At 43.6% G+C, this 18216-nt stretch overlaps 1 protein-coding gene across 1 annotated transcript in view; it reads right to left on the bottom strand.

Moving 5' to 3' along the window:
- Positions 1-1664: 1664 nt before the first annotated feature.
- The window catches only part of LOC148363981 (vascular endothelial growth factor receptor 2-like), a 32629-nt gene continuing 16077 nt past the window's right edge, over positions 1665-18216 (bottom strand). Inside the window, exons 16-28 of the mRNA XM_088338117.1 lie at positions 16210-16307; positions 14996-15122; positions 14428-14532; positions 14294-14352; positions 8787-8841; positions 8632-8720; positions 8425-8569; positions 5756-5847; positions 5559-5681; positions 5212-5323; positions 3801-3900; positions 3615-3720; positions 1665-3481 (exon numbers count right to left, since the gene is read on the bottom strand). Coding sequence (XP_088194243.1) covers positions 3365-3481; positions 3615-3720; positions 3801-3900; positions 5212-5323; positions 5559-5681; positions 5756-5847; positions 8425-8569; positions 8632-8720; positions 8787-8841; positions 14294-14352; positions 14428-14532; positions 14996-15122; positions 16210-16307 — 1328 coding nt within the window. The 3' untranslated portion in view covers positions 1665-3364. The remainder of the gene's footprint in view (positions 3482-3614; positions 3721-3800; positions 3901-5211; positions 5324-5558; positions 5682-5755; positions 5848-8424; positions 8570-8631; positions 8721-8786; positions 8842-14293; positions 14353-14427; positions 14533-14995; positions 15123-16209; positions 16308-18216) is intronic.

Raw genomic sequence — 18216 nt, forward strand, 5'->3', positions numbered from 1 at the left:
AATTGAAAAATTAGCCTTGAAAGTGGTTGAAAAGTGCTTGAATTTGGCCATGAAAAGGTTGTACGAACTATGTGAACTACATTTGTCAGTTTTGAGACCCGTAACCCAGTTGGCAGCGTCACATAATTTCCGTTGTGTATTCGCGCATGTACGTGAGATGTGGCGAAGGCGGGCTGGGAATTTATTTTTTGCAATAAGCACCATGGACACCGACTGGCCGTGGGATTTGTTAATGCGTTGCTCATTAAGTGCACCAGCAAACACGAACACACGCAAACGCTATCATGTATCTCCTGCAGACAACTGCTTGTTGACATTCCGGATTCTCCCCACTGATAATGGACCGTAATGAGGGGAGACGGGTAGCGGCGAGGGGGCAAGCGAGGAGGCTATTTAGGTGTAAGTGAAGAGCACAAAACAAAATGAGGTGTGAGATGGGCGCAGGGACGCAACCGGAACACTCGGTGACATGCTAATGAGATGTCAATGTGCTTAGAACATTGGCGATTATTGCAAGCTATGCTCCCCGCTGATTTCGAAGCGCGTAATTGAGCCCTTGACATGCAGTCGACGCTACGTTCAAAGGGAAATTCATGACGATTAAGACACCCGAGTTTTTCGGATTGTAGTCAATAAAACGAAAAGATTGAACATTTTCGGATATGATTGGCGTTCGAAACCACGCGTGCGGACCTGAATTGACAAAGCCCACGTGGTAATCTAGTGTCGCTTTGATGAGGAAAAAGCGAACATTAAAATGACAGTGTGTATCATTTGAGCTTTAGATATCGCAGTTTGGCCTAGTGCGATTAAAAAAAAGTGCTAATAAGCACAAGAAACAATACAAATGACGGAGATTCAAAGTGACAAAAAGAACAATTTTTATTTGTGGCCCAGCCTATTTGACTTTTTTTTTGTTCTGTTAGCAGCAAGATAGGGGCCAATTATGTCTGTCTCTTTAGTTAAATTATGTTATAAGATAAATGCTCATTTTTTGACCTATGAGAAAATATACATGTTTATATGATAGTTTGTTGATTTGTGCTCATTACTATAAGTGTTGGAATAGTTATGAGGAAGAGTTCTGATGAGAGGGAAATCAAAACGAGAGCTAGAGCCCAGGAGAGAGAGAGAGAGAGAGAGAGAGAGAGAGAGAGAGAGAGAGAGAGAGAGAGAGAGAGAGAGAGAGAGAGAGAGAGAGAGAGAGAGAGAGAGAGAGAAAATGAGACAGACTTGAGTGTAGTACTGTTACAAAATACATATTTCTGGACCTATGAGTATTGTTCATGTGTTTTGCCTATTATTCAAATCAGTACTGTTTTTTAATGAAGGATATTTTTTACCTTTAGGAGGAACCAGATATTACACATTGTCCCTTTAAAAATATATTGTTCCCAGCCACTGGAGATTGCGTATGGGATTGCATTTCAGTTTGTGGTTAGGTGAGAGTTTCAGTTATAGAGAAGGTAACTAGTTACCTGACTGGGTCATGGTTTGTGATTTCGACAAACGTATTAGGGCTGAAAATTTGATACAAACATTAAACACAAAACACACAGCAAGACTAGGAGGTGGACTCAAACCCGGACCTCTAGAACTGTAAACCATTATCCCACAAAATTGCACGTTCAATACATTTACAAAACAGGGTGGAAATAACAGAAAACATTTTACACATTGGTTTAATTATTAATCAATCACAGTTGTACTTTTACTGGAAAAATATTTCAGAAGCATAACAATTAAGATAACTTATGAAATTAAATAACAAGAAAATAATCCCCCGACACTACTCCCTTTTCAATATACTAAAAGATAACCTGCAAGTTAATTGTATATAATTTGATAATTTTACTATAAACCACTGGCCAATACAACAGTTTATTCATCCTAGTAAATTATAAAAGTGTTGTATCTTTATGTGCAACGAGTCTTCTTCTCCATCAGCATAAAAATGAAGGTAAATCTTCTTTGTATTTTAATGCTGAACTTTTGTTTCTCTGCACAAATATATGTCATGATTTGCCAATTGCCCTCACCTGCCCTCACTCATTCAGCCCCAGCTGCCACTCGTTCCCTAATTAGTACTCCTCTTATTCAAACACGTCATTCTCGTTCACTCCTTGTCAGTCCGTCTGCGAACATCAGCGCATGCAAGGCAAGCCCTTTTGACACTGGCTCCCGTTTTGATCCCGACCTGTTTCCTGTATCAATCCCCGATCAAAGCTCCATTCTCCTGTCCCAGTTCAAAGCAGAGTGTTAACGTTTTTGCACTTTAGTTTGAAGTAGACCTGTCCTATCTAAAGTCTGTCCTTAGGAACTGTGTACTGGATCTTTTTGCTTCATTAATTTGACCCTTCGATAATACATTTCTGTTGGTTGCAAATTCTGATATTATTCTATGAAGATTTAACATAATTTCCGTAAATATTAGTATGTATTCAATCGAATAACTTCAGAATGTTTTCTTTTAAAAAAAAATCACAGCAATTATTGTATTCTATGATTCTCAGATGTACTGTTCCAAAAATTAATGTATAAAAGATTTGAAGACCTCCCTTTTAACGCTGCTGCACCCGCGACCCGACCTCGGATAAGCGGAAGACAATGAATGGATGGATGGAGATTTGAAGAAATTCACTGTCATAGTGCTTACTTTCATTGGGATGTTGTCAAAAGTCTTCTGATGGCTGCACAGTTCTCCCTCCCTGGATCCCAAAGAAACTTCTGAATGTTATAAAATGGAGCCGTAGGTACGGAACATTTGAAGTAGGCATTATTAAAACATAGGTTAAGATGTGATTTTAAGGTTCTGTTGGTTGTATACAAAATCATGCATGGACTTGCTCCCTCATATCTTTCAGATTTAATTTCCCCCTATGTTCCAGTCAAGAAGCTCTGCTCTGAGAATGCTGGTCTACTAGTGATCCCGAGAGCCAAGAAGAGAACCGAGAGCAGTCTCCATTCGGGCCCCGGTTCTGTGGAATACTCTTCCCCCTGAGATTCGATCTGCAACCTCAGTGGAAAATGTTTAAATCTAGGCTTAAAACACACTTCTATTCTATAGCTTATGAATGACCTATATTTCATGTTGACAAAATTTGCGTATTATTTGTTATTGAAATATCAACTACAACCTGGTCATCATGGAAGGGGGATTCCCTCATGTGAGGTCCCTTCTCAAAGTTTCTTCATTTTCCTCATGCTGAGGTTTTTTGAGTGTTACCTTGCCCTCATGTAGGTTTTAGATCAGGGGATGGTGTAATAATGATAGTCTGCAGTTTGTAATAATCTGTGGTCTGTACACCTTTTTGAGACTGCTTGTGATAAAGGACGTCACAAATAAACAGGACTTGACTTGACGTTACAGAGAGTTATAGTCCTGTGGCGCTTCACGTATTTCTGTACTCTGAGGCACGGCGTCTCCTGGAGCTTCTGCTACATCACCTCCTGCGAGCATGGAGATGTAGTCCTTGCCGTCCTGTACAAGAGAGCATCTTAAGGTAGATGATAATAAACAGATGTACTTGTCCAAGACACACCACAGGAAATGGTGCCCCTATGACGCCAGTGGTTAAGGGATTATCATATTGCGTTTCAGTGAATATGATTACCTGATTAGCAATAGCCTGCAACAGATTGCCCAGATGCTCCACCAATCTCGTGAAGGTTGGCCTGTCTGTTGGGCAGTCCAACCAGCAGTCCAACATCATCTGGTATCTGCCAATGCAAAGGTTTTTTTAGTGGGATTCTATTAACAATAAATGCTAGCTGGCAATCACAATCTTCTTTTCACTCACATCTCAGGGGTGGCGTATTCTGGTGATCTCATCCTCACGCCTTCTTTTAGCTTTTGGCAGAATGTCTCATCAATGGACATACCAGGATAGGGTGATGCTCCTAGAATCAGGACACAAGTTTGGGTTTTTCACTTATTTCTGCTGCCAAACGATACACATACTTCTACTTCGGTTAAGTCATACGATCATGTAGTGTATGTGAAAAACACTTAAGTAGTTATTGTATGTCTTTAACACCTATCATGTTTAATTTACTTCATATTTTATGGATCAATAGAAAGGCTATTATGTTTAGATATTCCTGTTTGTTTAGGGTTTAAAGCTCAAATGAAATATTTCCTGCCAGATTGAAATGCCCGGCAGTATTTAAATGCATTTCATGGCCATCTGAATGCCTTTTAGTTGCTGGATGCTAACACTAGACATTCATACTGTTCATTCACGTAGTGGAAGAGTAACTTCAGTTTTAAAAAAGCAATCCAAGTGCTGCCCACTACCCACTTAGCAACTATTCATGCTAGCCTTTAATTTTAGTGTCGCTAGTCGCTAATGCTAGGGGTAACATCAGTAAAAGAAGAATGCTTTTGCATCAGCCATACTTGAGCTTTGAACAGTTATGAAACTTGCAGGTTGAAATTTGCTACTTTAATTGGCCGCAAGTGCATTAAACTTTAGCACAATGATGAGCAAGCACTAATTGATTTGACAAATAAGAAAGGGTTCATCCAAAAGATGTTAATAAAATGTTTGACTGACACTACTACTATATACACAAATAAACTAGCTAATTACTATCTGCAACTTGTTTGATTAGCATTGAGAGCTAAATGCAAATCAACTATGTCTTGATAAGTTTATTGTTAATTAGAAACTAAGAATTTGGAGTGCAGACATCAATTTATTTTAAACTTGCAAGGGAGACAGGGAGTGGAATCGAATAACAGCAAGCTGATCAGCCGATAGTGACAATAATGTCATCAGTTCATAGTAGTAAACAAACAACAAAAAGAAAAAAAATGTGCGATAAAATAACAAATTGGTGTCCCAACAATCTCCTTTTCAGGGGCTAAATTGTAAAAACAGCATAAATGTATTGTCATGGACACGTAGAATAAGTACTTTAAGCCTCTCGTGTGCCAATTTTGACAGAGTAGAAAGGAGCCGCAATCTCACAGCTGTGATATAGTCTGAAGTGGACTGTGGTTATATCCATAGCGGCACAACAAACAATGATAAAACTGTAGCAATTTGCATGTGTCTGCTAAGATACCTCAACTAAACTCTGTGCTGGTCAAGGTCATTTATATTTGATCAATTTTTAAGTTCATGTTAATAATACAAAGTTTCAATAGACTTGAATGTCTTATTCCACATTACATCACAAAAACCAAGAGTGTCTAACTTGGTTTACCCAGTGAGAAGATCTCCCAGAGAAGAACTCCAAAAGACCAGACATCACTCTGGATGGTGTGCACCCGGTCGAAGATAGTTTCTGGAGCCATCCACTTCAAAGGGAGCCGTGCCTGTGGGGAAAACCGCAGACATATTTTGTTTATTTTGCCACTGACTTTTTGGGGGTATGCTCTACCAGCTATTGCATTTTAAAAGACATCCCCGCTGACTAAGATAGTTGCAAACAGCAGGAGCTTGTTTCCAGAGTCAGCATTTAAATGCAATCAGTAGCCTGCTAACTGGAGCGCAAGCTTGACAGCTACTGACATCCAAGGATGTTTTTTTTTTTTTTTAAGAAGAACTCACATCTCCCTTGCGGACGTAGTTCAGGTCTTTGTAAATATCCCTGGCTAGGCCAAAGTCGCAAATCTTTACCACGTTGTTCTCAGCAAGCAGGATGTTCCTGGCAGCAAGATCTCTGTGGATGCACTGAAAACACCGTGAAATTTCATATCTTGGTTGACTGGATTTATATGAAAGTCACTAGTTAGGAGCTATATCACCTTGCGCGAGGAGAGGAATTCCATGCCTTTGGCCACCTGGAAACTGTAACTAATCAGGTCCTCCATGGTCAGGAGGTCATCATCTGTGATTTCTGCTTCACGTAGTATATGTTAGTAATAGGTTTAGGTACATGCAGGCAGGACAATTTTGGATTTGAAATGTAATATTGCCAGTATTTAGATTATGTGAAGCCACGTAAACACACACAATCCAAAATCAAGAGCCTGCAGCTGGTACAAAATGTTGCAGCGAGGCTTTTAACTAAGATTGATCACATTACCCCGGTTTTAGCTAACCTGCATTGGCTCTCTGTTAGTTCAAGATGTGATTTTAAGGTTCTGTTGGTAGTATACAAAATCATGCACTGACTTGCTCCCTCATATCTTTCAGATTTAATTTCCCTCTATGTTCTGGTCCTTCGCTCTGAAAATGCTGGTCTACTGGTGATCCCAAGAGCCAAGAAGAGATTCACAGATTTGAGAGCGTTCTCCATTCAGGCCCCGGTGCTGTGGAATGCTGAAATTCAATCTGCAACCTCAGTGGAACTGTTTAAATCTAGGCTTAAAACAAGCTTCTATTCTATCGCTAATAAATGAATTACATTTCACGTTGACAAAATCTGCATATTAGTTGTTATCGCAACAACCGTTGCAGCCTGGTCATTCTGGAAGGGGGATTACTTCATGTGCGGTCCCTTCTCAAGGTTGCTTCATTTACCTCATGTTGAGGTTTTGAGTTTTTCTTTGCCCTCATGTAGGTTTTAGATCAGGGGATGGTGTAAATATAGTCTGTGGTTTGCAATAATCTGTGGTCTGTGCAGCCTTTTGAGACTCTTTGTGATTAAGGGCTATACAAATAAACATGACTTGACTTGACAATAATTCAATTTAGGTCTTTGTCCGACTGCAAGTTTTTTAGATTGCAAAAGGTGAGTTGGTCTTTTCATTTTCCAATCACTTGAACATGTACTGTATATGCGTTTGAGTTTTTCCTCATACTGAGTATTTTTAAGCCCCAAAGCAGTGCGGTAATTGTAGTAAAGAGACGAGTGATACACGCAATCTCCGTTTACTCGCTAAAAAGCCTCATATGAATATCAGCTTATATCACCGTGTGAAAGGGTGCAATCTCTGTGGCTGCTTCTATTTCCGAATTGAACACTACCAGAAGTGCCCCTGCCCGGCACAACACAGACAAGCATACAAGTGTGCATATTAAAAAATATAGCGATAGCAAAACTGAGTTTGGTCGTAGTTTAAATATTGATTACAAAGTGAAAAACACGAATAAAAACTTGTTGGAGTTGGTTTTTCTGCTTCCTCCAACTTGCGAACCTTTGATTCATTGATTTTCAATTCACTCGTGGCGGCTGCTCGGTTTCCATGTTCATTGAAAAAATTAAATGGAAGTGAAGTGAGGTTTTGGATGTAATTCATATTTGGGAGGGGGGCAACTCTCTTCAGCCCCCAGTAGCACAATAACTTTCAAATTGTTAGATAGGCTGTGACATTAGCATTCCTGAGCACTTGTGGGTGTCTTGCGTGTGACATCACGTGTCCTTTTGCGCATGCGGGATATGATGGCAATCAAACGGGGCGTGCTTAAAATTTACAGAAAATCCATAGATGTGACATTTAGTTGGAAATGTGAACGATCCCTCCAAAAAAAATCAGATTTCACCCAAATATGTTGTAAGTCTTGACTCGGCCAAGGCTTCAACCTGTGATCTCTCATTTTCGGGAGCAGGCGCCCAACCCTAAGGCCACCGAGCTATCCTATGTCTGCCGCTCTGCATATGAGATAAGAAACTGAGACCTATTTGCGCCTTATTGTCGTGAAAATATGGTACCCTATCTTCTGGACATTTCTTTTTTTATTTTCTGCCCCCACGGCCAAAATGCCAAAGGTGTATTCATCTACATAGAGTGGATGCTAACGTTGTACCCATCCATAAATAGTTCATGCTTTTGACTGGCCACGTATGAGCACATATTGTAAACACACATCCATCCATCCACTATTTGCTTATCCTCAGTAGGGTCGCGTGGGTGCTGGAGCCCATCTCAGCTATCTTCGAAGCAGTGGGCAGGGGAGAGCCTGAACTGGTTGCCAACCAATTGCAGGGCACACAGAGACTGACAACTCACTCGCTCATTCACACCTGGGGAAAATCTGGACTGGCCAATTAACCTGACATGCATGTTTTTTGGAATGTGGAGGAAACCGTATAGCAGGGAAGAAAACCCACGCAAGTACAGGCAGAACATGCAAACTCTGCACAGGAAGGCTGGTAGCTGGATTTAGAGCCATGACCTCAGAACTGTGCCGCGGACGCGCTAACCACTCAGCAGCCGAGCCACTTTTGTGAACACACAGCAATTTGGAAATCATTAGAAGCAAACATGATACTTTGTTGGATTTGGTGAGTGACATGAATGAGATCATCCCTTATTTAATGCCAATAGTTGAAACCTGAAACAACATCTCTTTTGTGAATGACGTCACCTTTTCAATCGGATTTTATGCAAATGCGGAAAAATTACTCCGTCTCTATGTGTGTGACCTATTCAAAAATCTAAGTTAGTTTCCAATTGGATTGTTACCTGCATGTAAACGTAGTCCCTGACAAAATCCAGATATAAGGTGGAGTCAAATTGGAATTACTGACCAGCCCAAGGGTTCATGTGGCTGCCTGAAGCTCTGCTGGGCGTCTTTGTGTAGGTGTCTGGCTTTGCAATCTCCCCCACGCTGGGATCACAACTGGCCGTGCTATCTTCTTTACAAGTCCACCCTTGGCTGTCTGTTCTCTTCCTCTGTAGAGCACAGGGAAAAAAATGAATATGAACTTATCGTGGGAGATTGTGGACCCAGCTACCTTGTATGGATGGTATTCTCCGCGTTTGCTCTTTAGGTACCTGGAGAGGTTTCCATGTTTGCAATACTCCATGATGACCATGAGAGGGCCTAAAAAATATTCACGCAATTGGAGTGCGATATCACAGTAAACCACACCTATGTTGTCAATCTCACCCCCAGGTTTAGTACAAGCTCCCAGAAGGTTGACAACATTAAGGTGATGTCCCATGTGTCATGGAACAGAACAAGGACTCGGATCCAATAGCGTCAGTTAAAGGATTTATTGTGACAAGATTCGGTGGAGCAGGCTTGGGACGTCGAGCCTTGGCAGTGGAAAGCCTCTTGGGACGATATGGCAACTCCGTGGTGAAAACGCGTGGCGAAACGTAGCAGGTAAGTCGGTGGCCGGGACGGAAGAGTAGATCGAAAACTTTTAACAGACAAGGGTCAGGCAACGAGAATCAGACTTGGAATATACATGGGCTTGTGGTACCTTGAATGTTGGAGGTTCACTCAGGAAATGAGGAAGACACTCGAACGTCCATCTCTGGACGCTGACAGCTTATGTAGTAGACTTCCACCAATCAAGAGATCGCGTTCCAGCACACCAGCTGATTACCTCAGGTGACTCCGGTTAGGTAATCACGACAGAACCCCCCCCTCAAGGGACGGCTCCAGAAGTCCCCCAGGGAAAAATAAAAATAAATCCAAACACGTCACATGGCAACACCGGTAATCCAAGGGAAAAAAAAAAAAAAAAATCACAGGCCAGTTACAAATAATTCCCCAAAACCCAAAATACATCACCAATAATCCAAAAATCGAGGGCCCAGAGGTCGTCCGATGAACCCTCAGAATTCTTCCGAGTGGATAGAGGCCCCTTCGTCCGCATCTGAAGGGGTGGTAGCGGGTGGGTCTGCCGGTGGAAGAGCAGCAGCGTCGGACCTCCGACGACGACCACGGCGTGGTGCTGGTTGGTCAGGATGCAGTTGATGGAATTCTGCCACAAGAGATCGGTCCAGGATCTGCCTGCTGGGAATCCATGATCTCTCCTCCGGACCATATCCCTCCCAATCGACCAAGTACTGGAAGCCCCGACCCCTGCGTCGGGAGCGGAGCAGGCGGCGCACTGTATAGATAGGCTCCCCGTCCAAGGAGCGTGGAGCTGGGGGAGGAGGTGGAATGGGTGCCAACGGACTCTGGCTGACGGGCTTGATTCGGGAAACATGAAACGTGGGGTGCACTCTCATAGATCTTGGTAGACGGAGACGGACTGCTGAGGAGTTGATAATTTTTACTATAGGAAACGGGCCAAGATACCGAGGAGCCAGTTTCCTCGACTCAACCTTCAGTGGAAGATCAGCTGATGCGAGCCACACCTTCTGGCCCACCTGGTACTTCGGAGCAGGACTCCTCCGTCGGTTAGCCCCAACGGCATGAGTCTTGCTTGCCCGAAGGAGTGTGGCCCGAGCACGAGCCCAAGTTCGCCGACAGCGACGTGCATTCGCCGTAGCTGACGGGCAGTTTACTTCCTCTTCTTGACTAGGGAACATAGGGGGTTGGTACCCATACACACACTGGAAGGGGGACATTCCAGTGGATGAGCTAACCAAGGAATTGTGAGCATATTCCACCCATGCCAATTGCCGAGCCCAGGACAACGGTTCACTAGAGACCATGCAGCGAAGTGCCGTTTCCAAATCTTGGTTCACTCGTTCAGACTGACCATTGGATTGAGGGTGGAACCCTGATGAGAGGCTGACAGAGGCACCCAACAGACGACAGAACTCCTTCCAAAACGCGGATGAGAACTGGGGACCACGGTCAGAAACAATGTCCAGAGGGATGCCATGGAGGCGGAACACATGCTGCTGGACTATCAATGCAGTTTCCTTGGCGGAGGGGAGCTTCGGTAGTGCCACGAAATGGACCATCTTACTGAACCGGTCCACGATAGTTAGTACAGTCGTCATCCCCTCGGATACTGGCAACCCCGTCACAAAGTCCAAGGAGATGTGGGACCATGGGCGGCGGGGAACCGGAAGTGGATGTAACAGACCGGCCGGACGTTGGTGGGATGTTTTGTTCTGGGCGCACACTTGACAGGCGGAGACGTATTCCCTAACGTCCTTGGCCATGGTAGGCCACCAGAAGCGTCGGGACAAGAAACTGTGAGTCCGAGCCGACCCCGGATGGCAAGAAAAGTGAGAATTGTGCCCCCATTGGAGGACCTCGGACCGTAAGGGTTCGGAGACGAATAGTCGACCCTCGGGACAGGAGCTGGGACCCGCCTGATCGGGTATCGCCTCTCTGACTCGGGACTCGATATCCCAGGAGACTGCTGCCACCATACAGGAAGCTGGAAGGACCGTTGCGGGACCCTGAGGTGTGTCATTGGAACTCTGGAATTGTCGGGACAGCGCGTCGGGTTTCACATTCCGAGATCCGGGTCTGTAGGACAGAGTGAAGTTAAAGCGGGTGAAAAACAGGGCCCAACGTGACTGGCGAGGATTGAGCCGCTTGGCCGATCTAATATATTCTAAGTTCTTGTGGTCAGTCCAAACTATGAACGGCACCGTTACCCCCTCCAACCAATGCCGCCATTCCTCCAGGGCTAGCTTGACGGCCAACAACTCACGATCCCCCACGTCGTAGTTGCGTTCGGCCGGGGACAACCGCCGGGAAAAGAAGGCGCACGGGTGCATTTTCTGGTCCTTGTCCGACCGCTGGGACAGGACAGCACCCACTCCCACATCTGAGGCGTCCACCTCCACTACCAGTTGGCGTGCAGGGTCCGGTACCTGGAGTATGGGGGCCGTAGAGAAATGGGTTTTTAGACGGTTGAAAGCTGCATTAGCCTCGGAAGACCACCGAAATGGCTCTCTAGGACTGGTAAGAAGCGTGAGGGGAGCTGCCACCGAACTGTAGTTCCTGATGAACCTCCGGTAGAAATTGGCAAAACCAAGGAATTGTTGGAGTTTTTTCCGAGACTCAGGGACAGGCCAAGAGGTGACTGCTGATACCTTGGCAGGATCCATCTGAAGGGTCCCCTCCGCCACGATGTAGCCCAGGAACGAGACTGTCTTGGCGTGAAACTCGCACTTCTCTGCCTTAACAAATAAAGAGTTCTCTAGGAGACGACGGAGAACCAGCTGGACATGTTTTCGGTGTTCATCGAGGGACTTTGAGAAAATCAAGATATCGTCCAGATACACAAAAACAAAACGATTAAGCACATCTCGTAAAATGTCATTTACCAAAGATTGGAAAACAGCTGGAGCATTGGTTAATCCGAACGGCATTACCAGATACTCGTAGTGACCGTTGGGTGTGTTGAATGCCGTCTTCCATTCATCACCCTCCCGGATTCGGACTAAGTGGTAGGCGTTGCGCAGATCAAGTTTAGTGAAGACCGTGGCCCCCTGTAGAAGCTCAAATGCAGAGGCAAGCAGAGGCAAGGGATAGCGATTTTTAACCGTGATTTCATTAAGGCCCCGATAATCTATACAGGGCCGGAGTGACCCGTCCTTTTTTCCCACAAAGAAGAACCCCGCCCCAGCAGGAGAAGAGGAGGGTCGAATGATACCAGCCGCCAAGGCATCGGAAATGTACTCCTCCATGGCCTTCCTCTCGGGAATGGACAAGGAGTAGAGGCGGCCCCGAGGAGGAGCAGACCCCGGCAGGAGATCAATTGCGCAGTCATAAGGTCTATGAGGGGGCAAGGAAGAGGCCTTAGCTTTACTGAAGACCTCCCGTAGGTGGTGGTAACAGGCTGGGACCTTGGACAGATTGGGTGGAGCCCTCGTGGAAACAGGATGATTTGGGTAAGGAGCGGCTTGCAGACAGGTTTGGTGACAGTACATGCCCCATTCAAGTATCGACCCAGTGCGCCAGTCGAAATGGGGGTTGTGTTGCACCAACCAAGGATGACCCAGGACAAGGGGTTGGTTAGGGGAGTGAAGTAAGTGAAATCGGATCTTCTCTCTGTGATTTCCAGACAACTGTAGTTCAATGGGTTCCGTTATTTGAGATACGGTGCCTAATAGGTGGCCATCCAAAGCCCGAGCTGATACCGGGTTGGGAAGGGTTTCAACAGGTATCCCCATCTTGTGTGCGAGTGACAAATCCAGGATATTTGTTTCGGCGCCAGAATCGATGAGGGCATGGAAGGGTTGAGATGTACCGGAAATAATGAGATTTGCCCGGAGAACAGGTCTATCAGTCTTGGGGGACGATAATAAAGCTGAGCTCAATCGGATGTCCCCTATATCCGACGAGCGTTTGCTTTTAACGGGCAATTGACCACCCTATGTCCCTGGCCGCCGCAGTAATAACATAGCCGTTCGGTACGCCTTCGCTGGCGTTCTTCGACGGAGAGAAAGGTGCGGTCCACCTCCATCATCTCATGAGGTGCGGTAGAATTGGTTGGGGGGTTCGGTATGTTACTAATGTCTTGACTTTGCCGGGTGATGGGTTGTCTGGGATCTTCTCTCTCTCTGCGTCTTGCCTGAACCCTACGGTCGATCCGGGCGGTCAGTTCGATAGCATTGTCAAGAGTTACCGGAGGAGCGTGGGAAACCAATTCGTCTTTGATATAACCGGACAAGCTATGGAGGTAGGCGTCGACCAGCGCCTCTTCGTTCCAGTGACTCTGGGCTGCTAGTGTGCGAAAGTCAATGGCATAGTCGGCAATGGAGCGTCTCCCCTGGCGAATGTTCAAGATTGAACGAGCAGCATCGACTGATGAGGCTCCAGAATCAAAAACTTTAATCATTTCCTGGCTAAGCAAATTAAAAGAGGTGCATGCTGTCGCCCCTCGTTCGTATTCTGCCGTTCCCCAAAGGCGGGCTCTGCCAGTCAGATGATTTATCACAAAAGCCACCTTCGCCTTTTCGTTCACAAAGGCTCGCGGTTGTAGATCAAAAATTAGTCGGCAATTTATAAGAAAGGGGCGGATCTGGGCGGGCTCTCCACTGAATCTCTCTGGCGAACCTACTCGTGGTTCAACACTGCCGACCTGATCAGAAAGGGGCGGAACTGGATCTCGTGCTCGTGTTGCCGGGGAAGCTTCGCACTGTTCAAAAAAATCTTGGTGACGTTGTACTTGCCGGACTAGTGTGGATACGTCGTGGACGATTTGTTGTATTGCGCCTTCGGTGTGTTGTAGGCGCTGTAGCGCGGATTCCTGTTCGGCATTTCCGCATCTCTCAGAGGTGGGACGAACTGTCGCTGGATCCATGCTTTGGTTCGAGTGTTCTGTCATGGAACAGAACAAGGACTCGGATCCAATAGCGTCAGTTAAAGGATTTATTGTGACAAGATTCGGTGGAGCAGGCTTGGGACGTCGAGCCTTGGCAGTGGAAAGCCTCTTGGGACGATATGGCAACTCCGTGGTGAAAACGCGTGGCGAAACGTAGCAGGTAAGTCGGTGGCCGGGACGGAAGAGTAGATCGAAAACTTTTAACAGACAAGGGTCAGGCAACGAGAATCAGACTTGGAATATACATGGGCTTGTGGTACCTTGAATGTTGGAGGTTCACTCAGGAAATGAGGAAGACACTCGAACGTCCATCTCTGGACGCTGACAGCTTATGTAGTAGACTTCCACCAATCAAGAGATCGCGTTCCAGCACACCAGCTGATTACCTCAGGTGACTCCGGTTAGGTAATCACGACACCATGTGAATGAGGATCTTCAACTCCGACATCAAAGCTTGGTAGTCGACTGACGTGGCTCCCTCTGCCACGTCCGATTTGACAGAGGTTTGACTCTTATCCACTCGCATACACTAGTATAGGCGAAATCACAACTCACTTTTAAGCATCTTGACAGCAACAGTGGTACTGGCAGTTACTTCCTCGATGCCAAAGGCAGTGGCTTCCACAACCACGCCAAACTCGCCTCTTCCCAACGGAACACCTTCAAACGCCAAAGTATTTGATGGACCAATGCGTTCAAGAATACTCTCATGGTTGACAAAAAGCTTAGTGAATAACTGACAAAAAGAAGTTTCTTCTGCTTGTTTCTGTTTTTAATCGTAGACAAAGGAAATTGCATAGAATGCCAGTTAATTTTTTACTATTATGCATTGATGTCATTATAAGCTAATAATGTTGCTGTTCTTTGATTACCACACTCTTTTAGGAGAGATCTGCTTCATGTACCCTATGATGTTTTGATAAAAAGGGCCCAGGACAGGGCTTTTAACACAGATTTGGAATTTTGAAAATGTATACCAACTCATATTCTACCAAAACAAAACTTCATGTCTTCCAATTTAAAAACACAGTTAAGAAACCAAGCTAGGTTTTAAAAACAGGAAGGGAAACACACTAACATTATAGTGTACAAAAAATCAGGTAGATAATAGAAATTTATATACCAAGTGTCAGCCTGCTTTGAGGAAATTCCCACTTATTTGCATCGTAAATAAGCCTCTCGCATATTTCCTCCATAGGCACATTGTCTGAGTCCATGATGGAGCCAAGGTAGCTCTTCTTAAATTTGGGCTGAAATAAACAGTGATAGATTCAAAGTAAAACAATCACCACAGCTGAAATGAAGTCATGCATAAAACTGAAACTCCCTCACAGTGTTTTGATATGTAATGTATTTCCACACGTTATAAGGGGACAATTTCAGCTGTGTGCATCAACACCAAATATTTTTTTTTTGCAAAAGAAGGTCACTTATTTGACATGAGAGTGTTTCAGTAGTGTTTCTGTAGTTTGGTAGAATTGTGTGAGACATTATTTTAACTGTGCATACAGTGTGAGAAAAAATTAAAAGGACATTGTGTAATATTTGACCACTAGATTTTGCTATATGTGTAGTGCAACCTAAAAGGAGGGCTATCAAGCTCAAGGAAGAATACAAACTACAGAGAAGTGACCAAATCGCATCATTAATCATCTCATTTTTTTGCCTAGTGTTTTTGAGGTGTTTGGGTACCCGTAGCAGTAAGATGTCGGACAATCACGTCAGCACTCTCCAGGATAACCCCCTTTTATGGAAAGTAAATACTAATTTCTTGTTCCACAATTTTTAAGATGCATCTTTGTAGTATAATGTATGTATTTTATGTTATTATTTATAATAATAGTTTTTTTTAATGAATGCATCAAGAGGTGCTAAATAATTCACAATGTCTCTTTAAAGACCTTTCGTACTTTATCACTTGAAAGTGGAGCGAGAGTTAAGGTGACGGTTTACGTATGAGTAATTCGATAGTGTACGTTTGTAAGGGGAAAACCCCCCAACTTTTTCTGTTTAAGAGCTTTTTAGTAACATAGACGAGACAGACCAATGCATATAACAGCATTTCGGAGGTGTGTTTTCTGTGTACATGGATGGGAAGAGGAATCGTAATTTCATGTGAGAGCTTTCGATTAGCGCAAGGGACGTTCAGTATCAGAAACGATTTTGAGATATTTACTAAATTTCTGTAGTGCTTCAGACATGTGAACAATACAAAAATGTCCACCTACAAATGTGTTACATATTTCTTAATGCAATAGATGGTTTCAAAAGTGGATGTGAGCATTTCAGAAAGCTATCCAATTTGATCGTGAAAGATGTTGAGGAATACGTTCTAACTCTATTTCTCTTGAGGGCGAGGAAGACGCTAAGTATGAGGAACAACAGGCCGATGATCACCAAGCTGATAATAATAATCGTTTCCACGTCCTCTGCACCTGAAACCACATAGAAAACGTAGTGGAAAGTATGTCAATAAATGTGAGGAATAGGAAAATTCCAGACCCTTTGAGTTCATCTATTTAAAACATTATCAGGTTTTGTTCAGTAGGAAAAAAAGCCTGTAAAGTGTGTCATCTTCATCCTTTTGGGAGTCTGTCGGTCTGTCTGTCTATCTATTTATCCGTCCATCTATCTGTCCGTCCGTCTATCTATCTATCCGTCCATCTATCTGTCCATCCTTCTGTCTATCTATCTGTCCATCCGTCCATCTATCTTTCTATCCATCCATCCGTCCGTCCATCTGTCCATCTATCTATCCATCCATCCATCCTTCCATCTATCTATCTATATCAATTTGTCCGTCCATCTATCCGTTCATCCATCTATCCATCTGTCTGTCCGTCCATTCATCCGTCCGTTCATCTATCCATACATCCATCTATCATCTATCTATACGTCCATCTATCTATCTATACATCCATCTATCTATACGTCCATCTATCTATCCGTCCATCCATCTATCCATAGGTCCGTCCATCTATCTATCCATCCATCCATCTATCTATCCGTATATCTATCCATCTATCTATCTATCTATCTATCTATCCATCCATCCATCCGTTTATCGGTCTGTCTGTCTGTCTGTCTGTCTATCTATCCATCCATCCGTTTATCGGTCTGTCTGTCTGTCTGTCTATCTATCCATCTGATTGTTTTTGTTTTCTGTTTATTTTGTTAATTAATCCTTACAGATTTTACACTGGAATTCTGATATAAAAATAATTTAATGGAATTGTTTTAAATTTGGTTAAATGTCTAAATATTACGGGCTGGGGTATCAGTTCTTTATATCATAAACTGTTTTTCTTATTACAATAGAAAATATTTATTTTACTGATAACAATTATCTTTAATTTGCCCTTTTGAATTATTATTATTATTGTTGTTGTTGCTAATGTTATTTCTAGTGTTATTATTTAGGAAATACAATAAAATATTAATATATGTATTAATTTACTCATATTATTGTGGGGTTTATTTTCATCAAAGAATAATTTGTATTATAGTGTTTAAAAACGTGAATAATTAAAAATACTATATTCATTTGAATAATGACTAAATAAGACATGAACTATCATCTAAACGTGCTTTTTAGAATGTTTTTGTAGGTGAAGAAATGTGTATTTTGTCACAATCCTGCAAACAAGTTCATTCTCTCTCCTCTTCCTCTTTCTCCATCATCTCTTTCCCGTTTAATTTTTCCCCTCACAGCTGCGGTCACTTGTTTTGATTTTCCTCCTATCATGACTTAAACCCTCTGCCTCCTTGGCTCTGTGCTAGTTGGTTGTCTTCCATGTCACATCCCAAGCACTCTTGTCTCATCGTCTTGCAATATTCCACTGTACCGAACCTATGCCTGCTCCTCGGGATCACGAGTACCGCCTGATGAAATCTTGGACTGTAACCCTTGCTATTTGGACTGACTGGAATACCATCCCCTCGCTTGAATCTCAGACCACAGGTGATGCTTGCTACCTGCTATCCTGTGTACCGAACCCTGCCTAGATAAAAGACCACTGTTTGCAGTACTAACCAGTGTTTCTACACTTTGCATCCGCACCACCCAAATGGATTCCTGACCGTATTTATTTTACACAACATGAGGCTAACCTAGAGAGAGCTGTCATCTTGCTTCTACAAGTACCTCCAAAAACCTAGCAAAAGGCTGGTCACTTCGATTTTCCATTGTTTGCAATCATTCTTGTGTGTTGTGGCACTCCTTTTCATTTGCACTACACAGTACAGTGACATCTATAGCTCAAATATCAAGCTGTGCTCCTTTAAGCCTTTTTTTCCACTTTATTTATTTTCACTTCGTGCAAGCTATTTTTAATTTTAATATGC

The sequence above is a fragment of the Urocampus carinirostris genome, chromosome 6, assembly GCF_059441175.1.
Source record: "Urocampus carinirostris isolate Australia breed hairy pipefish chromosome 6, RoL_Ucar_1.0, whole genome shotgun sequence".
In the NCBI taxonomy this organism is placed as follows: Eukaryota; Metazoa; Chordata; class Actinopteri; order Syngnathiformes; family Syngnathidae; genus Urocampus; species Urocampus carinirostris.